Source organism: Macaca thibetana, chromosome 8 (genome assembly GCF_024542745.1).
Source record: "Macaca thibetana thibetana isolate TM-01 chromosome 8, ASM2454274v1, whole genome shotgun sequence".
NCBI lineage: Eukaryota > Metazoa > Chordata > Mammalia > Primates > Cercopithecidae > Macaca > Macaca thibetana.
In genome coordinates, this window is record NC_065585.1 from 39,713,370 (window position 1) to 39,739,985 (window position 26,616).

Here is a 26,616-nt window from a genome sequence, read left to right on the forward strand (position 1 = left end):
TCCTTTATTAGAGCTCCTGGAAGTTTCAATTATAGCTGCTGTAAGCCTGATGGTAAGACCAAGATTTCATTCAATATTGTACCAGACAAATCAGATTTTCACTATTCCCAAGTGCAAAAAGAAGTAACTATGTTTTAATAAAGTAATTCAGAGAATTAGCACACTGAAAGTTGATGTAAGTAAGATGTGACTTTTAAGGTGCTTGTTTCATAAAGGTAGATGACAGATTTATAAAAGATTTACCTAAGTTTTCTTTCCCTAGTCTCCTAAATACAAGTACATAAAACAGACTTCGGTCATGGAATGTGGTTCTTAAGATCGCTAGGGATGTAAACACTATTTTCAAAATAAGGTCAACATTCCAACCATTGGTCTGTCTGAAAGGATGGAGTGAAAACTGTTTAACAAAGTTCAGTCCTAGGGTAAGGGAAGACCACTCACATATTTAGCAAGTCCTATTCTCTCCCAAGTTCTGTGCTGGACACTTTGTAAATATCATCTCTTTCAAATTTCATCCTCATCACGTTATTTCAAGCTATTATTATTCCCATTTTAAAGATAAGGAAACTGAAGCTTGGCCTGAACTTCTGAACTTAACATGCCAGAATCTAAAATCTGTACATTTCATTCTGTAGTTTAAACCATACTCTACTCTCCAGTCTATGAGATGCTTAATTATTGCATCAGTGACTCAAATATGGTACATGAATAATTAAAGAAGCCTACAGGAGGGGAATGATATCCAAAAAATGAGAATACGGACAGCATCATGTTACACCTTGAACTTCTCCCAAGTACTCTAAACAATTATTACAATACATGCAAGATAAAGATTTATTGAATACTTAGACGTATAAGAATATTGGTAAATGAAGAACTTGTGATAGTGATAAAACATAAAATTTGTGAGGACAAAGAAAAGAAAAGATGTTTACTTAAAAGAAGACAGATGTTATAAATAAAATATGGGCAAATACAGATGAAAAACCAGAATAGTGAAAAGTAAATGTTCTGTGAATTAGATTCCAAGCAAAGAAGTGTCCAAGTAAAATTTTATAAGCAAGAAAGAACAATTACATTAAAAAACAGATATCAGAGATATTGAAATAATGAGATAATGACTTTTATATTGGCCTGAACCTTCCTAGCTTAGTGTGTGTCTAGCTTTTCATTCAAACTATGAAAGATTCATAGGAACTTGAAGTATGCTTAAATAGGAATCAGAAACATTTAAACATGAAAGAATTCCACCACAGAAACGTTTACCTGTAAGATAATTTTCTTAAAGATTGTTTAGGTTACACTTAATCATAACAGCTAACAAAGGTATGAGCAATAGTGATAACAAAACATATCTTTTAGTTGAATAACATAAGAAAAAAGTACTTTCCACTGTGGGATCTGCATTTGATAAAATGGAACACTTCAGATGGGAGTTGATTCATTATTTAATTCAGCCATCAAGAAAGGTTGTGGAGTCATCATCAATTCAACTCTTAAAAAAAAAAGATAAATCCTGATCCATCCATCTTAAATGACGTCAGCTCTATGCCTCAAATTCTTTAGATAATTTCCTCGTCCTTTGATTCTGTTCTCTTTTTAGAGAAAACCATCTCTTTTAGGTTGATGTCAGAACTGAGGTGGAGAACCTTAAAATTAGAAGACCTTGAAATCCAAATCTGTTTCAGCACCTCATATCTTAATCAATAATTTGTGGCTCAACTCAGTATAACAAAACTTTTCTCTTTATTTCATCAGATGTACTACTGGGCATTAGAAACTCTAAGAAGAATTTTAAAAAGTTCTGCTTCAAGACTCAACAACTGCAAAGCCACAATAGTACATCACTGGCATTTTATGTATATGATCTGATTTAATTCTCTAAGAGTTGTTAAAATTATTTTCTATTTTTTACAAATGAGGATATAGGCAAAGAGAGAACAATTTTTTTTTTTTTGCCAAAATTCCAATTTTTTTGCCAAACATCTCCCAGCTAGTGAGTATTAAATCCAGAATTGAACCTAAACCCATGGAATCTAAAGCCTATTTTTTTTTAATTTTTAATTTTTGTGGGCATACAGTAGGTGTATATATTCATGGGGCATATGAGATATTTTAAGACAGAAAAACAATGTGTAATAATCATATCAGGGTAAATGGGGTAACCATCAGTAAAGCCCGTTTTCTAATATGTTTGGAAACTATTACTAAAAGTTGCACAATTTTCTCTCCTGACTACAGTTGGAAAATGCCAATACTGTTTCATTACTAACAAAACTTGCGGTAGTAACATCGAAGTAATTGCTGTTTATGCAATAGCCAAAACACAAAATACCCCGTACTTTCTCCCAAATCTGATTAAAGGAAATTAATGAATATTCTACCGTGAAAAGTAAATAAATGGATATTATTTTGTTACGAATCAACTTCAGTTCAGGGAGTTTTATAATAGTAAAACCCTTTTTTTGGCTAAATATGTATGGAGAAAAAATTATTACTCATTTTATAATAGACAAAGAAGCAATTTTTTTGTAGGCATACCTGCTTAGAGTCATGTATTTTCTCTTCAAAGTTTTGTCATAACCACATGTGCCCAGAAAAGAGTATAAAGTTTTTTTTACCAATATCAAATAAATAAAAACAACATTAAATTAAATACATTGATAAATTTAAATGAAAATGGAAAATTCTTCACTTTGAATGACAGCATAATTCTTCACCTTGTTCACTTTCTCTCCCTCTCTTTTTTTAGCCACAAATACAACTTTATTTGTTGAAAAGCTTCCTGAAAAAGGTAGCACTGGGTGTAGAGCCTGTGTTTGGCATTTTATCCCCTAAAATTTGCTTGCTTACTCCCAAGTCACTGGAAAAGCTATGGGCCCCAGACATAAACAAAGATAAAAACCCACTCCCCACAAATTTTCCCCATTGTAAGAGTAAGGCAGAATGTACCTTTCTGCAAGCAGGCATATCTAAAAAACCATATAATTTAATTTTAAATGTAAAAACGCTTCTAAATTAACATATACATACTTAATTCTATGAATAAAGAACTATGGCTGGGCACAGTGGCTCATGCCTGTAGTCCCAGCACTGTGGTAGGCCAAGGCAGGCGGATCATGAGGTCAGGAGATCGAGACCATCCTGGCTAACATGGTGAAACCCCATCTCTACTAAAAATACAAAAAATTATCTGGGCATGGTGGCACACGCCTGTAGTCCCAGCTACTTGGGAGGCTGAGGCAGGAGAATCGCTTGAACCTGGGAGGTGGAGGTTGCGGTGAGCCAAGATCATGCCACTGCACTCCAGCCTGGGCGACAGAGTGAGATTCTGTCTCAAAAAAAAAAAGAACTATAAGAGGCTGGGCGCAGTGGCTCATGCCTGTAATTCCCTTGGGAGGCTGAATCGGGCTGATCATTTGAGCTCAGGAGTTTGAGACTAGCTTGGGCCACATGGTGAGACCCAGTATCTACAAAAAATATAAAAATTAGCTAGTTGTGGTGGTCCATGCCTGAAGTCCCAGCTACTTGCAGGGCTGAGGTGGGAGGATCACTTGAGGCTGGGAGGTAGAAGCTGCAGTGAGCCGAGATCATGCCACTGCACCCCAGACTGGGCAACAGAGTGAGACCCTGTCTCAAAAATAATAATAATAATAATAACTATAAGATATAAAAGTTCACTCACTGTTTTTAAGTTAAAGGTAACCTCCATGACAAAACCAAGATGTTCCAAAAATCTTTTTCCTATTTTTTTTTTTTTTATTATTAAATCAAGGGAATCCTTCCCCACATTGAGAAGAAGCATCATGCCACAAGGTGAAAATGCCAGAAGGCTACATTTTCCTTTAAACTCTTAAAATGTGGTAATAAGGTACTTTAAAAATAATACATTTTTGATCTAAAATCTTGTATAGCATTATGTTATAGAATACAGAATACAAACATTTGTGTGTATGATGAATAACATTAGAAATGACATCATAATAATCAGATATACTCTATCTTCATTTTTGTTTGCATTATATTTTCCAGCTGCTGGTTTCAGAAAATTACTGCTGGAGTTCCTCTCTTCTTCACGTACAGCAGAGAGCAATTTGCAAAGTCATGCAAGGGTGAAAATGTGATTGAAATATAGGGATCGTTCTTAATGAAAAATGTTACTGCTTTGGAAATTATGGCTAAAACTATTTCAGAACTCACTTATATTCTTAAGCCTTATGATATAATAGTCTCCATTTAAAAATATACTATCAATTGTAAATTACTTGGCACCAAATGTAAAGACTTTTTTCTGCAGAGTTCTTTTCACTGTTACATATTTACATACATTTATATTTGTGTGGTGGAGTATTTTGATCAGTTTTTGTTTTTCTTTAAATGATTAAATGTTAAGCTCTTTAAAATCAAGTGTAATTTTACTCATCAAAATGAAAATGTTACCCAAACCTTAGATCAAAAGGGGGCATCTTTTGATATTTTCTAAACTTCTAAATATGTATTGAGGTTCAACCTATGACTTAAAACATGACTAAACTGAAAATGATCACTCTTTGAAGTACTATTGTTTCTTGTTTCTAAGCTTTAATATTGTGCCCAATTTAAATTTGGATGTAGCTTAAAAATCCTTTGTTCAAAGAAGCAAGTAGAATTGACTAATTTTACATGAAGATGAAAGAAAAAAATGAAGGAAACTTCAAGCCGTGGTAGCACTTTGGTTTTTATAGTTTATGTAACAAAAATCTAAAAAGTATTTTTAAAATAATAATCTATATTTAAATGCTCTTATAATAACCAGAACACACAAAAACATTTTTTGCAAGCTAACTAATGTTCAGGAAAAAAAGAAAAATGTGTATTTCTAACAGTAGTAAAGATGGTTGAATTTTAAATATTCTCTCCTACCTGGGCCATCCCAGTCATCTGTCTCAACTCCAGATTGCCCCGGTTTCTCTGACTGTGTGTCCCCATCTGATTCTGCTGTCTCCTGGATTCCTTCATCATCACCTGGAAAACACCGACACAAGGAGAGAAAGAAAATGAGCAAAGCCCTCTCTTTCACATTCACATCCTCATTAAGGGCTGTCCTTATCATATATCTAATTACAGGTTTGCTATACATATTGTCATTATACTAATAAATGTTCATGATTATTTTGATATCTATTGTGGCTTCACAATAAAGACAATCAGTATTTGTTATCAATAAATGAATGAAGTTAAGTACTATAAGCAATAAAAAACATTTCCATGTAAAATTTCCTTTGGAGTTCTTAATATATATAAGAAGAAAATGAAATTGCAGTTTATATTTTTTTCTAATACTTTTGATATAGAAAAACTTAACTCATTTATTTCCAAATTGTAACTTTTCTAAAGATAAGATGCAGATAAATAAAGATCATAGAATAAGACATATCTATGGTTTTGGTTGAATTTAGATTACTTTGAAGAACATTTTAATTTTTCCCCAGCTTTATGCTTGCTAAGACTGGGTCTTATTTGTTTTAAAAATATAGTATAAAAGGCCATAATTAAATGATTAGCCAGTGACTCAACTCCTCACAATAAAGGAAACTATAAAGCTATACTTTTGCTTGAATAAATACGCTAGTTTCTATAATTGTATGCCATCATTTTCACATTAAAAAGGCAGTAACATTCTGAGCAAAAATAAAGTTATGGCAAAGGAGAAACCTTAAGGATACAACCATATTTTAAAAGTAAAAAGTCTAATTAATGAGTACCTTCATTTTAAGTGATAATGTAGCAAAGTATGTGCTGCTTTTAAGGAAAAGTAATCCACTTTAACACAATGTATACTTTAAAATATTAACTAATATGTTGCCATAAATGGTAATAAAATAAAAACAAAATAACAAGAAAATATGAAGACAGAAAAAAAAAATTAAAATCACAGCAACTATGCCTTGAATTTAATAATGCCAAGTTTTTTTGTTTTGTTTTTGTTTTTTTGTTTGCTTGTTTTTGAGAAGGAGTCGCACTCGCTGTCACCAGGCTTGCGTGCAGTGGTGCAATTTCAGCTCACTGCAACCTCCACCTCCCAGGTTCAAGCGATTCTCCTGCCTCAGCCTCCCAAGTAGCTGGGATTACAGGTGCCCACCACCACACCTGGCTAATTTTTGTATTTTTAGTAGAGACAGGGTTTCACCATGTTGGCCAAGCTGATCTTGAACTCCTGACCTCAAGTGATCCACCTGCCTCAGCCTCTCAAAGTGCTGGGATTACAGGTGTGAGCCACCGCACCCAGTGAATAATGCCAAGATTTTAAAATTAAATTGCTTGCCTATCTGGCTTTCTCTGAAGTATCCAATAACTATTTTCCATATAGGTGCCCAACTCTGTAATACTACTTAAATCTTCGTATGATTATACAAAAAAAAAAAAATACATTGACCTTCTAAAAACTTTCAAAGTAACTTAGAAAATACAGAATTTTCAGGAAATCATGATTATGATAAATGACACAATGTGACGTTAATATGAGTTTTGAAGTTAAAATTCCATACATTTTATTTTCATTTCTATGTGTAGTTTCATAAAATAAATTTAAAAACTGGAATAAAGGTAAGGAGAAGGAATGTAGAAACCCAGGGTCAGCTCTGTTGAACTCAGTTTACTTAACAGAGTGCATGGATTCTGGTGGATATTAAAGAATAAAATACATAAACCACACCACTGAATCTCATGTCTGAAATTGAAAGATTTTTGAAAATTGATTTATCTTTTCCTTTCAGAACTATCAGAACGAATACCAATGAAATTCCCTCCATAATATATTTATTGAGCATCTACTATGTTTAAGAAACTGTGGTAGGAGCAGTATCATATTTACAGAAAAAGACAGTCCCTTTTTGAAAATATAAACACAATTAAGGAGAGTAAGTTGACAAATGAAAATGCAAGGTAAGGTCCAAGTTTTTAAAACAATATTTTAAAACGTTTTTAAAACAAATAAGATCAAGTCTTAGCAAGCATAAAGGCACAAAGGCTCAGGAACAAAAAAGGGTTTATCATCTGTGCCCCTTTTTGCAGGTTACATAGATGCTAGCCCTGAACTAACCAAGTTCCCTTCTGCCTGACTGTACCTGCTCTGGCCCTTCTCTACCGAGACTCCTCCTGCTTCTCTCAATCCAGAAGCTATGGGATGAAAGCTTCTCTCAATCCAGGAACCATGGGATGAAAGCCTGGTGAGCAGAAGGTTTATGGTATCCATTTGGATTGGTCAGATCCCAGGCCTTATCAGTAGTCTTTGAATATCACCCCTGCCTACATGTAAGTAGTGAACTAATGTCATGTAATTAGCAGACTGGCATAACTAGAATCACAACCTTAGTCTTGGTGGAGAACCCTAATGTCTCCTGGCATTCTCTGCTTGCCCCTTCTTGCTGGCCCCAATCCACTCTCTTCCTTCTAGGCCCTGCTTTGTGACCCAGGGATCCTGAACTCTACTATAGACTCCAACACTGGAGCTCCCTTGGCCTCTGATTTCTGAATTCAGCCACCAGAGGCACTGACAGCATAGCAGAGGATCAGAGGTAGGAGGGGAGAAAGGTCAGGTATTCATCCCTTATTCCCTTCCTTCTTGATGGTCTTCAGTTGCCAGCAGTGACTGTATCGCAGAATTAGAGCTCCTGTTCTATGGTGCCCTCCTGCACCTGCATCAGCATCTTCTCTCGTGTCTTTTGAGACCAGAAGTGCTAAGCTTCTGACTACGGTGAACACTTAGATGCTTCCCAATCCTGGTTTGTTTCCCTAGTCCTGCCCACACCTTGTATACTATCCCTTCACCAAAATCCCTTTAGTTAAACCCAGTGACCACATCATCAGTTTCCTGATGGACTCTTACTAATACACTCCATTTCCTCCCAACTTCTTATGCTACTTTAATGATCTGGGGCCAGTCACCATGTATGCAATATTTTGAGTGACACTTTCTTTAAATTGACTCACTTTTTAATAACTTATTTCATAAATTTAAAAAATATATATTTTAAAAACAAACAACATATATGAAAATCAAAAAGTTTATCATTACTACAAAGGGAAAATCAGTATCACATGCCAAAAATAGAAAGTAATCACAAAAATAGATTTAACAAAAATACGGATAATACTATTAAATGCTAGCTACCATGTCTATTTAGACTCTGAGTTTCTAACTCATTGCTTTGTATTAGAAAGAGTAGCAAGTACTAGAGGAGTATTTAAGTGATAAATGGTAATATGAAATTGAGACATTCTCACTGATATACAAAGAATATAAGAAACTTAACTTTTTTACCATTGATTCAAGGCTATTTAATAAAATATCAGTGTACCATCTTAATCTTCTTGAGTGCCACTAGGGATACCTGACCCAATTTGGAGAAATGTTGACCTTTCCAACACTTAATTTTTCATGGAGGCTAGAATCCACACAACTATTTACCACTTAGATGAGTGACCTTTTGATTACATTTCCACAGACTGAATGGAGTTTCACTCTGGGAGCTAATTCAGGGATGTATACAAAAGGAGTCATGCTCCCCAATGATAAAGAATAGAGAATATACCCTAAAGTTTTTAAATAGCATCCACCCCTTGCAAGCACTTTTCTCATTCCTTATGAGTCTTGAAACACAGGAATTTTAGAACCAGAGGGGACTTTGGAAATCATGTAGCCCAAATTAGATCAACTTACTATTCAGGAAATTGATGCACAGATAGGGTCAATACCTTATCCATGGCCTTACAGCTACCATATTAGTTTCTGCATAAGGAACTTCCCCAAATCTCATGTTCCAGCAATAAGTGCTTCCCACACATCACAGGGGTGGCATACTGAAGCAGTTTTATGTAAATCTCCTTTCCCCAACAAGCAGGATAGTAGGGTTATGGCATCATAAAGGTCACCAAGAACAGCAGTTTGTACAAGTTTAGAAATTAAATTTGAGTCTCCTAATTGTTAGTCTGGCATTCTTTCCAAAACATCCTTTCTCTTTACATCTCTCCTCCAGTTGAGAACCGTGAACACCTGAATAATAATCCCAGAGCAACCCATTAACAAGCAACCATGAAGCCACACTGTTAAAAATTATATAGCCAAGGGCCCAGATCACAGAGAATAAAATCTAAGCAGAACCACTTAGAGAAGTTATTTTATATTCAGGTATTAACTGTATTGTCCTTAGATTCACACAAAGGAGTAAGCCTTCCTGCATCTTACTTTTACATTTTAGTTGTTGGAAACCTATGGTGCCATGCAAAATTCAACCAATCATGAACATTACTCACACACACTTTTGAAAATACAATGAGAAATATGAAAAAGAAAAACAAAGAGTACTTTCTGTTGAGGACTATATAATCTAGTTGGGGAAATAGGCAATATGCATGAGAGCAGTAGTCACTGATAAAAACCTACAATTAAGATAGTTCATGAATAATTCCAAGTGGTAAGACATAAAGTATAGAAATTCAGAGATCAGAAGCATAGAAAGAGACTGACCATGAAGAAGTCATATAATGAATTCTGGAGTTCCACCCTCATGTTGACTGCAATGAGATGCACTGGAGGTATTTCAGTGGGGGGACTGATATGACCCTGTGATACAAATACAGTAACCAACCTATATTGACTAAGTTCCTATGAGCGCACCTTGTCAGACTTTGGGTCTTTTGAGTTCTCCCTTACTCATCCGTAACAACACTAATCTCTCAAACATTCTCTCTCCCAATTTTTGTGAGACTATGGGTAAGTCTACCCCAAAATACTTTATTAGGCAAATTACATATTTTTGGAAGAAAAAACAATGAGAAAAAATAGAAAGGAGTATGTCTGGAAGAATACATTGCTGATTAATCAGAGTTACCACAAAAATTAGAACTTAAAGAAAATGATCCAGTTGAACTGATAAACGTTCACCTCTGTTACACAGAAGTGATACAAAGTGTTCTTTATTAGTTCATTAAAACACAGCTTTTTGAGGGCCAGGCACTGTGCTGGGCACTGAGAATATAAAACAAAGGACTTCTCTCAAACATCACATATAGACCAATGTATGATATAGACAGATCAATAGGGAATTGCAAGCCGGTGTGATAAGTGCTTTGAGGGGAGAAGTTCATGATGGGACAGGAGCACACAGCATGACAACAAACCCAGACTTGATGCCACAGAAGTTTCTTGGAGGAAGAAACCAATAAATATCTGAAAATTTGAAGATGTGAAATTGAATTTTGTAGGTTTAATATCCTGAGGCTACATGACTAGAAACAACTTTTTCTTTTTCTTTTTTTTTGCTGGGGGAGACAGAGTCTCACTCTGCCACCCAGGCTGGAGTGCAGTGGCACAATCTAGGCTCACTGCAACCTCCGCTCTCTGGGTTCAAGTGATTGTCCTGCCTCAGCCTCCTGAGTAGCTGGGATTACAGGTGCACACCACCATGCCCATCTAATTTTTGTATTTTTAGAGACGGGGTTTCACTATGTTAGCCAGGCTGGTCACAAACTCCTGACCTCTGGTGATCCACTTGCCTGGGCCTCTCAAAGTGTTGGGATTACAGGCGTGAGCCACCACTCGCAGCCAGAAACAATTTTTAAGATTAAAAATGGTAGCTACCTTCCCAAAGAATTCCATAGGAGAAAGATTATGGTAATTAAGTTATTGTGCAGGAAACATGGCAGCTTGAAGGTGGTGAAACCAGATAGTTCAATGATGTAAGAGTATAATCCAGAAGACGTTTTAAGATACTAAAGAAATAGTTTGAAAAATACTTCAACTGTCTAATGGCTGACTGAGTGAAGTCCTTTCCTTCGTGCATATATTCCAAATTTACCCCTGATCATTCTCATCCAATATCTGATAGAAAAAGAAAATGGCAAGATGAAAATATTGTAATTCAACCTATTCAGGGGTTGATTGAACTAGTAGTTTCATATGATTAAAAAGCTTTCATTAAATGTCACTTAACTGCCAGATCAGAACTGTAGAGCTTAGATTTCAACTTGGTAGTAATGATAACCTAGATTCATTGAATGATTTGCTCTAATTTTTTTCATGCATTACAAATAATTAGATATTGAAAATAAGTATTGCAGAGTATTTAAAGAAGCACTACAAAAGTAGTTAAGTATACACATTTAACAGCTCAAAATAAATTACAGTTTGTACCTCTTTTAAGCTACTTATAAAACTAGGTAAAGTGTATGCAATATATATCACATTAATAAAAAAAATTTGGAGAGGAAAGAATAATTTAAACTTTCTAATTATTTAATCATATTTTTTAAAGGAAGAATGCAAATTAAAAAAGAAAGATGACTAAAACAAAAGAATCTCATATGAAATGATAAATTTGGATGTGGAAAACAGAATGGATCAGAATTTAATTTATATTCATTTCAATATCTGCTATATGCAAAATCCTGAAATCATAAAGATGAATAAGGTATAGATCATGTCATCAAGATCAGATTCTATATTAAATCTAAACATATCATCTCTCAAGCACTACTCAGCACTAGGTATATCGCTAAATGCTTTATAAACACCACATCAACAGCTCTGCTATGTATTCATATTCCTATAGTTCAGAAAAATAAACCAAAGGGGAGAGATGTGGAAAGATGCCCAGGCACACTGCTAGTAAGTGGCAGAACCAGGATTTGATGCCAAGTTAGTCTGACTCCAAAGACCATGCCCCTAACTTATTAGGACATTACCGTCAAAGTCAACTACATGGCAAGCAACAGAGATTGCAGGATGTGCTCTGACAGCTGCTTTCTCCTTATCATGTTTAAGCCCCATTTCTTCATTATGCTTGCATAATTTTTTTTTTCCCCCCGAGACTGAGTTTCGCACTTGTTGCCCAGGCTGGAGTGCAATGGCTCAATCTCGGCTCACCGCAACCTCCGCCTCACGGATTCAAGTGATTCTCCTGCCTCAGCCTTCCCAAGTAGCTGGGACCACAGGCATGCACCAATATGCCCGGTCAATTTTGTATTTTTAGTAGAGACGGGATTTCTCCATGTTGGTCAGGCTGGTCTCAAACTCCCAACCTCAGGTGACCCACCTGCTTCGGCCTCCCAAAGTGCTGGGATTACAGGCGTGAGCCACCGTGCCCAGCCGCTTGCATATTAAAATAAAATGTTTTACCGATTTGATTTTATAAGCATTATTTTTTCCCTACGGTTTACTATTTTACTTGGCACTTAGTAAAATCAACTACATACAAATGTTAATCAATTACCATTGCTCATTGACCAGTTAAAAAATTAGATTTTAGTTTCATTCTTTTTACCATAACTTACGGCAATATCATTACATTTGCTAATTAATTGCTTTCAGCACATTCTTTCTATTTAATAAATAAAATGTCAAAATGTTCCAACTTTTAGATTCTTCATCTTCTAACTTTATGTCAGAAAACTAGTTCTTATTTTTATGGTAATGTTTTGACATAATTCATTTTTTAATGCTTTTTACTAATGAAAAATAACTGATTAAAATAATTTAATCAAATATGAAATCTCTGAATTACTTTTAAGAAACTATTTTTTTCTCACAAGAGAGACTTGCTTCTTTCCTTCCAATATATTTATTCTCATGAAAAAGTTATAAATATAACTTTATTTTGATATTAACCCAAGCTTCTTCCTGATTTAAATGAAATTGACTTTATTGATAAACTTTTTTTTTTTTTTTTACTTCTATCCATTTTTGATTCTATGTTTGAAATCAGTACTCTAGAGTAGCTTAGGAAAACTGGAATGAATAATTAACAGCAAGATAATAAGGACAAGCTTGTTAAGATATTGCTTCACGAGCTGTGTTGGTAGGAAGAGGAAAGGAAGACAGAAAAAAAAGATGCCAAGAAGAGAATTACAGAAAGAGCTAGGAACTCATTTGACATCCATTCATTTACTTTCTAGATTTTTTATTCATATACTTTTAAATAGAAATTTCAGTGCATTTTCAGCAAAGCACAAACATATTTAATGGGATAACCACTATATATATCCAGCAACCAATTCATAAAATGATGAAATGGAATAAATGTCAAGCAGTAACAAAATCTATAATATTTCTAAAATTATGGCTATGGAGTTAATGGTTTTCCGTCACAAGATTAAACTCTTTTGTTACTCTTTTAAAAGATATCATACGTATTTTGTGGGCCTTTCCATTTTTCTTAGTCTAGGTTTCAGAATCAATGAGAGTCCTATAGGAGGAAATTGAAGGTGTTATTGAGCAATATAATGCATAGCATAAATGGCTCGGGGAAATGCACTTGAATATAGTCTTTGAAACACATGAAACAGGATCTTTAAATACCATATTAGGTATTGTTGGTAAGGTGGTAAAAGCATTGGCTCCACTCGCCAGGCAAAAATAATTTAAAAACCGCAAACAAACACCTTTTCACTGAAAGTTAAATACTTCTGTAGAAATTAAAGATTTGCCACATTCTGAGACAGTCACTTTTTCAGCACAGAATAGCAGCAGTGTTTGAAAGCAGTCATGCAAGCAAACAGCCCTTCTCAACCTTGCTCTTTTAATCCATGTAGTTCCTATCAATATTAACCTCTTATAGAAATTCTTGTACAATATAACTATTGAACTTTCTTGACTAGGAGTGTTACTGTAGCTGTTAGTCATCCCTATAATGTATTTTGCAATCAGCTAAATCATCAAAGTATTTTTTAACAATGAACAGTTCAGAAGTGACAGATCTACTTTCTTGTTCACAACTGCTTATCAGAGAATAGATATCACATATGTTTTCCAGGTGCTTCCTATAGTTAGGATACCTTCACAGAAGAAGCTCATGAAAGATAAGGTCATAAAAGAGATGAAAAATGTGTGAGCTTCATACACTTATGGTTTTATCATCAGACAAGATAGCTTTGGTTAAAGGACTGTAACAGTCAAAAACAGAAAACTGAAGCTCATACTGAAGGGCGAGGACATTAAAGTTTAAGATTCAGTTTATGTTTGCTTTGCCTAATAGCCTCACAATATTGTCTAGCTTAAAACAATTGTTTGGTTATAGATTATCCAAACAGAAATGTCATGTTAAATTAACTCTATGTTACCAAATTATAGACACGATTCTAATCTCCAGGAACAAAAATAAAAACATGCAGCTGTCCCCTTTATGGCAATACCTAAAAAAAAAAAAAAAAAAAAAAAGCATTTCAACTGTTTGAAAAGAACAGATCCATTATGTCCATTATGTTTTTGGATTCCCATCCTGTTTTCTAACTCAGATCTCCCTTTGACTTACTACTTACATATAATAAAATGTAGAGTTTTGCTATCTTCTGGGTAGTTATATTCAGTATACAATTATTTTTTAAAAAGCATGTGACTTTTTTGTAACCTATTTGGGGCTTTCCTATCTGACAAAATATTATTTTGACAGTAGTTTCAGATTCCTTAATATGAAAGATTAAGCAGATCAAAAGACTAGAACCCACATTTATTTGGCTATACATTTGAGGAATGTAGATGAGGAAACAATCCTGAAACAGTTGATAACAGTGGTCCAGGGCTAACACTGTCATGCTGAGAAGAAACTCAATTTCTTCTTTTTTTTTTTGTACAGAGTCTCGCTCTGCCTCCCAGGCTGGAGTGCAGTGGCGCGATCTCAGCTCACTGCAAGCTCCGCCTCCCAGGTTCACGCCATTCTCCTGCCTCAGCCTCCGAAGTAGCTGGAACTACAGGTGCCCGCCACCACACCCGGCTAATTTTTTTGTATTTTTAGTAGAGATGGGGTTTCACCATGTTAGCCAGGATGGTCTCCATCTCTGGACCTCGTGATCCACCCGCCTCGGCCTCCCAAAGTGCTGGGATTACAGGCGCGAGCCACCACGCCCAGCCTCAATTTCTATAGTTAATGCATGGCTACTGTCATTTGTAGTGTATCATCATAGCTAGTAACGGGAAAATATTGAAAATACTAATGTTTATGTTTACCGACATCATGTAAAAGTCACAATTGAAGTACTGATAACTGAAGAAGAAAGAACAGTGAATTATTGAACACAGTACTGAATATTTATCCCTGCTATCAATATTATCCTCCATATGAAAAGAGTTTTACTCAAAGTTTAAGTTCATTGAAGATTTGATGCATAAGGGAAATTTCCACATGAGATAAAATAAGGCAAGTTTTAATCAGTATTGTCTTTTGATAATTTTATTCCTCATTATTTCTCTCAACGAGCACATGAAAGGGTGAGATACATAAGCAAGTGTGGGAAAACAAGGCATTCTATTTTTTTTTTTTCTTTTGAAAGAGTCTTGCCAAAGCTGGAGAGCAGCAATGCAATCAGTTCACTGTAACCTTGGACTCTTGGGCCCAAGCAATCCTCCTGCCTCAGCCTCAGGTAGCTAGAACAAGAGGCCCAAGCCACCATGCCCACCTAATTATGTTTATGTTTTGTAGATATGAGTATCTCACTATGTTGCCCAGGCTGGTCTCAAACTCCTGGCCTCAAGTGATCCTCCTGCTGCAGCCTCCCAAAGTGCTGGGATTACAGGCATGAGCTACTGCACCCAGTCCAACATTCTATTTTAAACAATGTTTCTAAAATTTATATTTCAAAGTTTATATTTAAATATTTTTTCTTATTATCCCTTCCTCTACCTTCCCTTCAAAAAGTCTCACTCTAACTAATGTCATTCCCATCAGAAGAAGATTCTAAATACCTACAGCATTTCTTGTTCTAAGAAGAGACACAGTAACACCTTATGGTCTCTAAATGAGGATATTCTGTACTATAACCCAATCATAATTATGTTGTTCTGCCAGTAAAAACCCATTATCTCTTCTGTTTGTCTGCCTCTGTGTTTATTTAAGAATATTATTCGTAAGCAAACACTCATTATCAAAGTGTTCCATTGTATTGTGAAATAGGACTTTAAGTCACACACTCAAAATGCAAAGGCTGGAGAAGCAGCCAATAGAGAATGCATATTCTAGGCCTAACAAAGGCATCGTTCCTTATCTGAATGCCCTTTATATAACACTAGTTCAAACACTCTAATGACGAATGACTCTCAGAACTCACAAATAAGGGCTAACATTTCTTTCTCCTAACAAATCCTGGTTTTTCCTCCCGCTTCATCACTGGAATTATCTTCCTCTTTCATTTTCTCTCTCTACTATGGCTTATGGAAAGCTCAGATTTGCAATTTCATATTTCAGCTTTCAGAATATTTATCTTCCTCTTTATGCTTCATCTCTACTATTTCCTGTCCTTAGCCTTATGATCATTGTCCTTCCTGGTCTCTCCGGTCCAACTCACACCCATCTCTATTGCTCTCCTTGCATGCTCACCAGGCTGGTGTCGCTCACATGCTGTTCCCTCTACCTGAAACCTTATGACTTCTTTTTGCCTAGTTAATGCCTCCCCAACTTCTATTCCAGCTTAAGTGTCACATTCTTGTTTTTTTTTTTTTTTTTTTTTTTGAGACAGGGTCTTGCTCTGTCACCCAGTCTGGACAGTGTTACGGTACTATCACGACTCACTGTGGCTTCAAACTCCCAGGCCCAAGCAACTCTTCTACCTCAGCCTCCCAAGCGCTGGGACCACAGGTATGTACCACCATGCCCCGCCAGGTTTTCTATTTTTTATTCTTTATAGAGATGAGGTCTCCCTATGTTGACAACCTGGTGTCAAACTCCTGGGCTCAAGCAATCCTCCCACCTTGGCCTCCCAAAGTGCTGCAATTACAGGTGTGAGCCACCATGCCTGGCCAAGTGTCACATTCTTACAGACATTTTCTCTGACCTTCCTCACTAGATCAAACCACCCTGCACCATTTGCATGATTATTTTATTAATGTCTGCCTCCTCACTATAAGGTAAATTCTACGATATCCAGGACCTTGCCTGTGTTTACTTACCACTGTATCCACAGCATGTCTCACATGTCTGACATAGCAGGTGTTCAATAAATACTTACTGGATAAGCTAACACAGGAATGTTGAATGCACTGGCTGCCATTATGCTTTCATTCATTAATTATTCTAATAACCAAGCAAAGCAAATAAAAGCTATGCATTTTACATAAACTGAAAACCCTCCATAGTAACATAATTTAGAGTTGGGCATATGACCACCTGACAACAAAACAGAGGCTTCTCTTTTAGCATGGACCATACCATAAAAATAAGTTGTGGGCCAGGTGTGGTGGTTCATGCCTGTAATCTCAGCACTTTGGGAAGCCCAGGTGGGCAGGTCACCTGAGGGCAGGAGTTTGACTAACATGATGAAACCCAGTATCTACTAAAAATACAAAAAAAAAAATTATACAGGCATGGTGGCGGGCACCTGTAGTCCCAGTCACTCAGGAGGCTGAGGCAGGAGAATCGCTTGAACTCGGGAGACAGAGGTTGCACTGAGCCGAGATTGCACCATTGCACTCCAGCCTGAGTGACATTGCGAGACTCCATCTCAAAAAAAAAAGAAAAAAAAGTTGTGGACAACGGGATGCAAGCCAAAGAGTCCTGTGGCCACTTCTGGGAACCTATTGTTACAGCTGCACCTAATCCTAACAGAGTTTCCACATCTCTGGGAAAAAAAAGAATATTCTAGGTCCCATCAGTCTCCTTCTAACTCAGATGCACATCTAGCTTCCAACACCAGAGATAGTCCCAAATTAGTTATCACAAGACGCATTCAGACTATTTTTACTACAAGGTCTTCCAACAGCGTCTCCTCCCTTAGTGCCAGCAACAGGTTCTTGGCTGCTGGTGATAACACCAGAAAAACATAGATAGTACCCACAGCATTTTCCAGAGTTTCAGAAATGTAGACATTCTTTCCCTCTCTCTTCATTTTTTAGCATAGCACTTTCAAAATCAGGCTTTTCATGAGTATCTGTGGTCTCTTTAGGCAAAGGATAACTACCCTGTAATGATAATAGATTTGGAATTCAGGTATCTAATATAAATACAAACTCTTTTTTTGCATCTGTTTGGTTTTCCAACAAATTAGGAAGTTGAAAACAAACTTAACATTCTTGATCCTGGTTGTCTCCTTTGAAGATCACTAATACTTACAGGTACTAAAAGGGGTTGATTCAGGCTTGGTGGAAACCAAAGCTTATGCAATTCAGGGGGCCTCCTCAAGAAAAAGAATTCAAAGTCCCACTTACAAAATTAGGTGCAGGGCCTTGTGAGGAATCTGTCCAAATGAGGAGTTCTGAAGTTTAAGCTTCATTAACCTCATAGTAACCACAGTAAAGGTCAGAACTATCTTTCTCAGATAAACGGTACTGCCCCAGTGCTCAGGTGTTCAGAAACCCCTGTCAAAGAAGCCTCAGAATTTTGAAGCAACACTTAATATTTATTTGAATTATCCGAGTTTCAGAATTGTCCCACACTGTTTTGAACTGTCCTAGGTTCATCATTTGATAGAAAAATAATTAAACAATTGTGAAATAAACTAAAAAGGAGAATGAATAGATCTAATATATTTGACAACATTAGGTGTGAAAATAAGATGCATACTACATACTTTTTCAAAATGCATTCCTTTTATTAGTAATTTGATATTTTTAGGGGCATCTTAAAAGTCACCCAACACAACTGCCAATATTGTAGATAAAACACATCTGAATTGGGTTTTCCTTAGCATATAAGCTACTTTTCCTGTCCATTTTTTTTGTATCATTTTGCATTTTTGTAGAATTGTTTCTCGTTAAAGATTATTGTATTTTGGTATTCCCTTTAGGAGTCAGCCACCAATACAGAATATAGGAGTACAGAATGCACAGATTAAATGAGACAGATGCGTGCTGGTGAATGGTTTCCGCATTAGAATGATGCACATTACCATAAGGAAGCTTGGGAGTGAATGCATTGCTTCCTTAATCAGCCCAAGTTTAACACTATTCTACATATATATATATTTATATATATTTCCTTGTCTATGTTGTGCACATGTTTTCTTTCCTTTCTTAGATCACTGTATCCTTAAGAAATGAGAAAATTATTTATGTAGTCATCTTTCTGCCTCTATACATGCAGGATCACATATGGTCACACATACATATCCATGCTTACAAGAAACAGGTAACATAGGTTCTCAGTATTGGTTAACTTGCCTGGGCCATAATTTGCATCGAAAAAAATTACAATTTACCTAAAACCTAAAATATGCCGTCTTGAGCTAATCATATAGCAACAATAGAAATTATATCAAATCGCATTGTTAAATACGTAGAAAGCAAAGTGTGTTATATATCTGTATGACAGATTTCCAGCTTGGTAAATTTATATCATTAAAAATAATCCTTAAAGAGACCTTCCTTTCTGTCAGAAAAAATATAATCACAGCCTACTGTCTGTGCAATTCCACTTTCCATCTCTGCTATGTGCTAAGACTTGTTAAGATACAGCCACTGTCAAGTTTCAGAACAGTTCCTTGTCTAATCTTTCTACTTCTCCAGATCTTTGATATAGAACCTGTTAGAATGCATTGCTTACTTTTCCAGTTCCTATGTTTATCTCACTTCCACTCTTACCATCTGTTGTACTGCATTTCCTTCAGAAAAGTGAAAAGTTTTCACAGTGCCCAGAGCTTTCCCTGCAAACAATGCCCTTTTCCCCTCTTCCTTCCTTCCTTTCTTCATTTTTTATTTAGTCTTATTTTGTGTTGAGGTCAAACTATTTTAAAGAGTTCACTTTGCAAACATTTCTACAAGGCTGAAGTTCTTATCCAAATAGTTTTGATGGATTTGTAAACATTCCTGCCATTTATTACTGGCTTCTGCCCAAATACACACATTTTGGTGTGTCCTCACTCTTTTAAACTACCTGAAAGCAACATCATAAGAAACAGGCAGTGAGAACCTGTAGCTTATTGCATTTCTTTAAAACAAGGCAATATAATTTTCAGTTAGTATAATGAGACTAACGTGCTCTCAATATAGCCCCTTATCAAAATCCCAACTCCACTTATTGCAAAATGGTTTATATTGACAGTCTTTCAAGAAGTACCAAAAGATAGAAATATTTTAAGAACATCCCTAATTCACTTAGGTTAGCCTTTTTCTTTATTTGGTTTTGTAAACACCCTTATTTTTGACTGACACATCATGTACAATTAGTGTTTAATAGAAGATGCCCAGTAAAAATACCTTGAAAAAGTGAGCTTTATACTTCATATATCCAACCTTCTTCAGATGTTTTCCTCTCCCTCCTTCTACAAGAGTTATATAACAGTGGACATCAGGAAGCAAAATTAGTTCTCTATTTTTATTAAGCACCAGTAATGCAAGTTTTCATTCTGTGTTAGTCCTTAGTAGTTTTGTTGACTTTGGCCAAGTTGCTGAGCCTGTGGAAGTCACAGGTGAAAACAGCATGTACCGTGTAGGACACTAAGTTGATTAGAGATGATACATATACAGGAAGATGTCTGACTTTCAGGAGCAGTCAGCAAATGAACGTTGTTATTACCATTATTAAGATTATTATAATTGGCACATAGCCCTAATGCCAATCTCTGGAATCTCACTGAATGACAAAAAAAAGAAGCTGAAACAGCAATCTGCATCCTTTATCAGTATTTACTTTATTGGTGCAACACATTCAGTTATTTTTACTTGACCTTTTAAGAACAACAAAAAAGTGGCTGAGTTTATTACTATAATTAAATTCATCGCACCACAGCTTTCTACATTTCCCATTACACAGTCTATGTTTAGGCCTACCAGAGGTAAAGATATCCCATCAGGTAATAGATGGACAAATGCTTTAATATTGCCTGTTGCTTCTCAAATGATAACAAAAGCATTGTGAAAAATTTTACCTACTAATAAGAAAATCTACATTTATGTGAGAAGATTAAGAGCTTTTTATCAAGTTTAATACGCCTCAAAAATACCTTCAGCAGACTGCACAGTTGAGATCTGTTGGTCAGCTCACAGAAAGAACAACGAATTTAGTTTGTCATATGCTAAACAGTAGTACATATTATCATATGTTACTCACATAAATGACTGTGGGTCATTTCAAACATTGTATAAAAATTAATCACTTTAATTTGGTTGCAATTATGATGATATATCTGAAATGAGAGATGAGGTAAGTAGACAAAGCTTTATCTGACCCTTATACAGAACACTGAGTCATGAAGCAAATTTTTATACCTTCAGATTCCATCAAAACCAAGAAAGTGTTTACTCTTATAAGAACAGAGTTCCTTCACATGCTCTCCCATTTTTCCAACAATTGTGGTTTTTTAAAAAATCAGTCTCATTCCAAGCAAAAACTATGTTTGGGCACTTTTAAGATGGCTGTAAAAGAGTGATACCACAATGTCATAAGGTATAAATTTTTTCAATCTTATGAGATAAAAGCACTTATAGGACACTAATTTTTTTTTTTTTTTTTTTTTTTTTTTGAGATGGAGTCTCACTCTGTCACCCAGGCTGGAGTGCAATGGCGCGATCTGCGCTCACGGCAACCTCCACTTCCCGTGTTCAAGCGATTCTCCTGCCTCAACTTCCCGAGTAGCTGGGACTACAGGCACACACCACTGTGTCCAGCTAATTTTTGCATTTTTAGAGACGGGGTTTCACCATGTTGGCCAGGCTGGTCTTGAATTCCTGACCTTGTGATCTGCTAGCCTTGGCCTCCCAAAGTGCTGGGATTACAGGGTGAGCCACTACCCGGCCTATAGGACACTATTAACCTCTATGTTTACATTCTAAAAAGTATTACTTCTCATTTTGCATTGCTAGATGATTTACCTAAGAAAAAGTTAATGATTTTAAAATAAATTTCAGGAAAAAGAAGTACTGAATCCAGGAAAACAGAGGCTCTGCCAAGGAACAATAATGTCATGTGGAGGGAGGGGGAGGTGGCGGAGAAGGGAAGGGAGGTTCCTGCCAAGCAAAGCTGGGGGCTGTTCAATCAGCCCTATCAGTGCTCCATCAGTGTCTCCACTCCAGCCAAATCCAGAGAAAACAAGGAGTCAAAGATTCAGGTCAATAAGCTTATAGGCGATTTGCACAAACAGTTCCTCCAGCAAGGTAAAAAACAAAGTCATATTGGCTTTTCTTTTTTATTCTTTCTCTTTGAACTCCCTGGTCCAAACACACCCTGGAAATGTCAATGTTATATGCAAGAATTTAAAGAGCTGAGCTTCTTAATCCCGTTAAGAAAAAAGGAAAAAAGTTGCCTGTAAAGGTCCCCTTCCTTATTGAACTCAAAGTGATTATGGTAGAGCTGTCTTATGCAGATTCTGATTCCAGTTACTCAAGCATCAGAGGAGACAAAAACATGTCATTAAAGGCATAACCAAGGAGGAAAGAAAGCATGTTCATTGAAAGGTTTATAAAATATAGCGAAATAGACTTTCTGAACTAAAAATAATAATAAAATGAACATAAGAAACGAGGAAACAAAATACCATGATGTTTGACATGGGATCAAATGAAAAACAACGGTTACTACTCCCACAACCAAAACTGCATAAATATACAGTTTTAAAAAAATTCTTTTCGTTAAGACTCTAGATAAACTTTTGTTGCTTTACCTTAACTTTCAGGCACCAGGGGCAGGGAGGGATTAATGCCAATAACCTCAACTTAGATTTGTTACAAGTAACAAGGAGGAATATGGCTTTTCCTCTGTTATTTCTTAATCTTTAAACAAAGCCACAAAACTACAGGAACCAACAGAAAGAAAGGAGGATGGGAGGAGGGGGGAACATTTCAATGAGCCTGGCAGCCTATTGGCAGAAGAAGTTGAGTACAATGACGAAACTGGTTCTACTTCTCTGCCCCTCGATCTTTCTAATTCAAGAATGTGGAAAGACAGAAAACACAAGCCCAACTCTGCTATTGTGGAAGGGAACAAAGTGACTCATATCATCCTCAAACACCCCCAAACTGCTGTTCTGGAAACCACATTAATGAGCTACAGATGGAGTCTCATCAAGTCCTTGGCTACAGGGATAATTCTGATTGGGGTTATCTGTATCCCCTGACAGCTTTCCCATTTTACCTGTTTCAATTTCCTGCTTAACCTTTCCTTTCTGCAGGCCTTTCTTCTCCAGGCGTATACACACTATGTCGTGGCCATGTCTCGTCTCCTAGTCTTACCTCAACTCTCTTCTGTGGCTCACACACTATAGTTTCTTTCCACAGTTCTGTTCCCGAAGGCTTCCATAGTGGTGGGAATCCAACAGATTCCAAGAGCAGCAAGTTCTACAGGTGTGACAGTGCCTCTTCTGCTCCCCAGCTCTCTGCTGTCCTCTTCTGGCTTCCTGTAACACTAACCTCACAGGTACTACAGACTTGACTCAGTACAGGAAGCTCATTCCTTTCCCTCAAGTCTCCAATCAAAGTTCACCTTCCCCATCACTCTATGAAATAGCATGTGTGTGCACCCTATTTCACCCTACCAACTTTGCCTGTTTTATTTTTCCTCATGTTCCCCTATCTCACCTAACATTATAAAAAGTGATTCAATTGTTTATTGCCTCTCTCTCTCCTCCTGAGAGTGGGGATTGACTTTTGTCTAAAGCTGTATCCCAGCTCTGAGAAGAAGGTCTGGCAAAAAGCAGATGCTTACTTAATATACGGGTTGAGTTGTACTGAATTTGATCTAGTGAACATAAGTGAAAGTTTCTGACAGTCCTACTAAGTATCTGATCTGTTTCCTTTTGATTGGTATTAATTATTTCTGGGGCTAACACTAAATCCAAGTCTGAATAACCCAGGTTTTTATTCTATTTTCTTTAGTATGCTTTACATTTTTTATGTTAAAGAATCTTTAAAATAACCTTTGTTTTTGCACACAATGTGGACTCTTTTTGAATGCAGTGAGAATTTCCACTGTTACACCATGTATCTTTCCTTACTTTATGTATTTCCATCATGACCCCTCCTTTTAGCCCTAATATTGCCAAATTGAAGAGCGCTAATTTCAGTTCATTTTTCTAGGGCATTAACTACACCCAAGTATGTCTCTGACCATTCTCCATATCTAGATGCAAGGATGAGGCATAAAGATTTTTCGTCTTCCCAAAGCAACATTGATAGCATCATTTTCCATTCTGGCCTTTGTTTTAAAATCATAACATCCGTCAACAATTTGTAAGGACCCTCTTTAACTTTCCTGGATAATCATTGTAGATAATTCAAAGTTCACGTACATGTAGTTTCTTTGGGGTTATCTTGTTGTTTGTAATTCAGTAGGTTTTGGGGGAACAGGTGGTTTTTGGTTACATGAATAAATTCTTCAGTGGTGATTTCTGAGATTTTGGCGCACCCCTCACTTGAGCAGTGCACACTGTTCCCAGTGTGTAGTCTTTTATCCCTCACCCCCCTCACCTGAGTTATCTTTTTTTAATAGCACTACATTCTACTAGCATCCAGTGACACTGACCTGATTCTTCATGTTCACATATTTTGTGACATTCTCCTGGAATTTATCCCAAAACATGTTTATTTCACTTTACAATTATTAATTAGAACCGCTCCATGCCAACCCCACTCTGAAACTCACTGTCTTTGAGTTTACCCAAGAATTGCTCATATATAGGTGTTCCCACCTGCCAATAGTGACATAACTAAACTCCCAAGGTTGCTTTCCAGACCACATATATTTCAGTTCATATTGATTTGCTTAGTTCTACAAATACATTGATGTACTTCCATGTCGGGGCACATAAACCAGAAGAAAGGCAGACAAAATAACTGAATCAAAAAATTCAGTACCACAGGAAATATATAGCACTTATGGACTGAGTCTTGATGTCTTCATCATTTATAAATTCAAGGAAATAATCTTGCTTGTTTCCTTCCTTCCAGAGATACTGTAAGGCAAAATGCCACGTAATCTAAACTCATAAACAAAAGAAGACAATGTAAATTGAAAGCATTGCTTTATATTTTGCTAAAATGTTTAAAATCTAAAAGTATCAAAGTAAATTTCAAGTAGCATCTTTTTATAAACATAGTTCTTTTCATTTCTTTGAAATGAAAAATTGGAACATGAAATATGCAACTAATCCAAAATAAAAAGAGACACAGGAAATGCCAATAGAATTGCCAGGTTCAAATTTTAAGCATGCAACTATAACAAGGTTATCTCTGAGATGGATTTATATAATTAAGAATTTTATACATTAACTTTAACATAAAATTCTGACCAACAATCTTGGACATTTCTGTGGAATCTTACATTATACAAGTGATTTGGGTTTTATGTAATCACATGGTTTATAATGACTAGAAAGTTTACTAATATTAGTAAACGCAACTTTGAGACTTGTAGAAAAACTTGCCCTTCAACAAGAACACAGATAATATCAGTGTGGAACTGAGAAAAGTATTACAATAATAAGAGCCATTGAAGAACTATAATTTTAGTTAATCACTGAAAATATCCTGTATAATATAGATGCTCAATTTCAAAAGGAAGTAGAAACTTCATGATAAGCTGTCTTCAGAAATGTACAGAGTTTTTCTTTTTCTTTAAAAAAGTTATGATAACATATGATTGGTTTTATACAAAATCCAGTTGCTAAAATATGATGAAAAATAGGTAGTAACTCTATGTGTATCCTCAGTATGCTCCCCTGATAATGTGTCAAAATATCTTGTTTAGAGAACTCAGACCTTCTGGCCACATTTTTTGATCTGAACTTTCAAGCTATCCTTTGTTTAACAGAAAAAAACATTCAATGTACAAAATCTTTATGCTTGGGACCCACATAAGTAAGTAGGTCACGGGTAAATTTTGATCATGGGTAGCCTTTAGACCAAGAAACTTTCCAAATAATCCAATTCCTTTTCTAGTAAATATCAACAATTTTTAAATTGTCATAAATGATTTAAACCATGTGCAAAAAGTATGTTTCATTAATGAACCCAAGATATTATTATTATTATTATTACTATTACTATTATTATTTTCTTTTTGAGATGGAGTCTTGCTCTGTCACCCAGGCAGGCGTGCAGTGGCTCAATCTCGGCTGTCTGTAACCTCCACTGCCTCCCGGGTTCAAGCAATTCTCCCTGCCTCAGCCTCCAGAGTAGCTGGGACTACAGGCACCACCACCACACCCAGTTAATTTTTGTATTTTTAGTAGAGATGGGGTTTTGCCACAGTGGCCAGGATGGTCTCAAACTCCTGACCTCAGGTGATGCTCCCGCCTCAGCCTCCCAAAGTGCTGGGATTACAGGCGTCAGCCATCGTGCCCGGCCTAAAAATATTTTTCTTCAGAGGAATATGTCTTATTTGCTTTTCCAGTAATGACACTGGCATTGTTAACCATTTAAATACTTCTAGTATTTTTTTTTTTTTTTTGAGATGGAGTCTCGCTCCTGTCACACAGGCTGGAGTGTGGTGGCACAATCTTAGCTCACTGCAACCTCCGCCTTCTGGGTTCAAGCAATTCTCCTGTCTCAGCCTCCCAAGTAGCTGGGATTATAGGCGTGCGCCACCACACCCGGCTAATTTTCGTATTTTTAGCAGAGATGGGGTTTTGCCATGTTGGCCAGGCTGGTCTCAAACTCCTGATTTCAGATGATCCACCTGCCTTGGCCTCCCAAAGTGCTAGGATTACAGGCGTGAGTCACCGACC

At 36.3% G+C, this 26,616-nt stretch overlaps 1 protein-coding gene across 5 annotated transcripts in view; it reads right to left on the bottom strand.

Annotated features, from left to right (window-relative positions):
* ZFPM2 (zinc finger protein, FOG family member 2) overlaps positions 1-26,616 on the bottom strand; it is a 503,464-nt gene that overhangs the window by 372,268 nt on the left and 104,580 nt on the right. For all 5 annotated transcript variants that reach the window (XM_050802222.1, XM_050802221.1, XM_050802224.1 and 2 more), the window contains one exon: positions 4,903-5,004. In XM_050802222.1, coding sequence (XP_050658179.1) covers positions 4,903-5,004 — 102 coding nt within the window. The remainder of the gene's footprint in view (positions 1-4,902; positions 5,005-26,616) is intronic.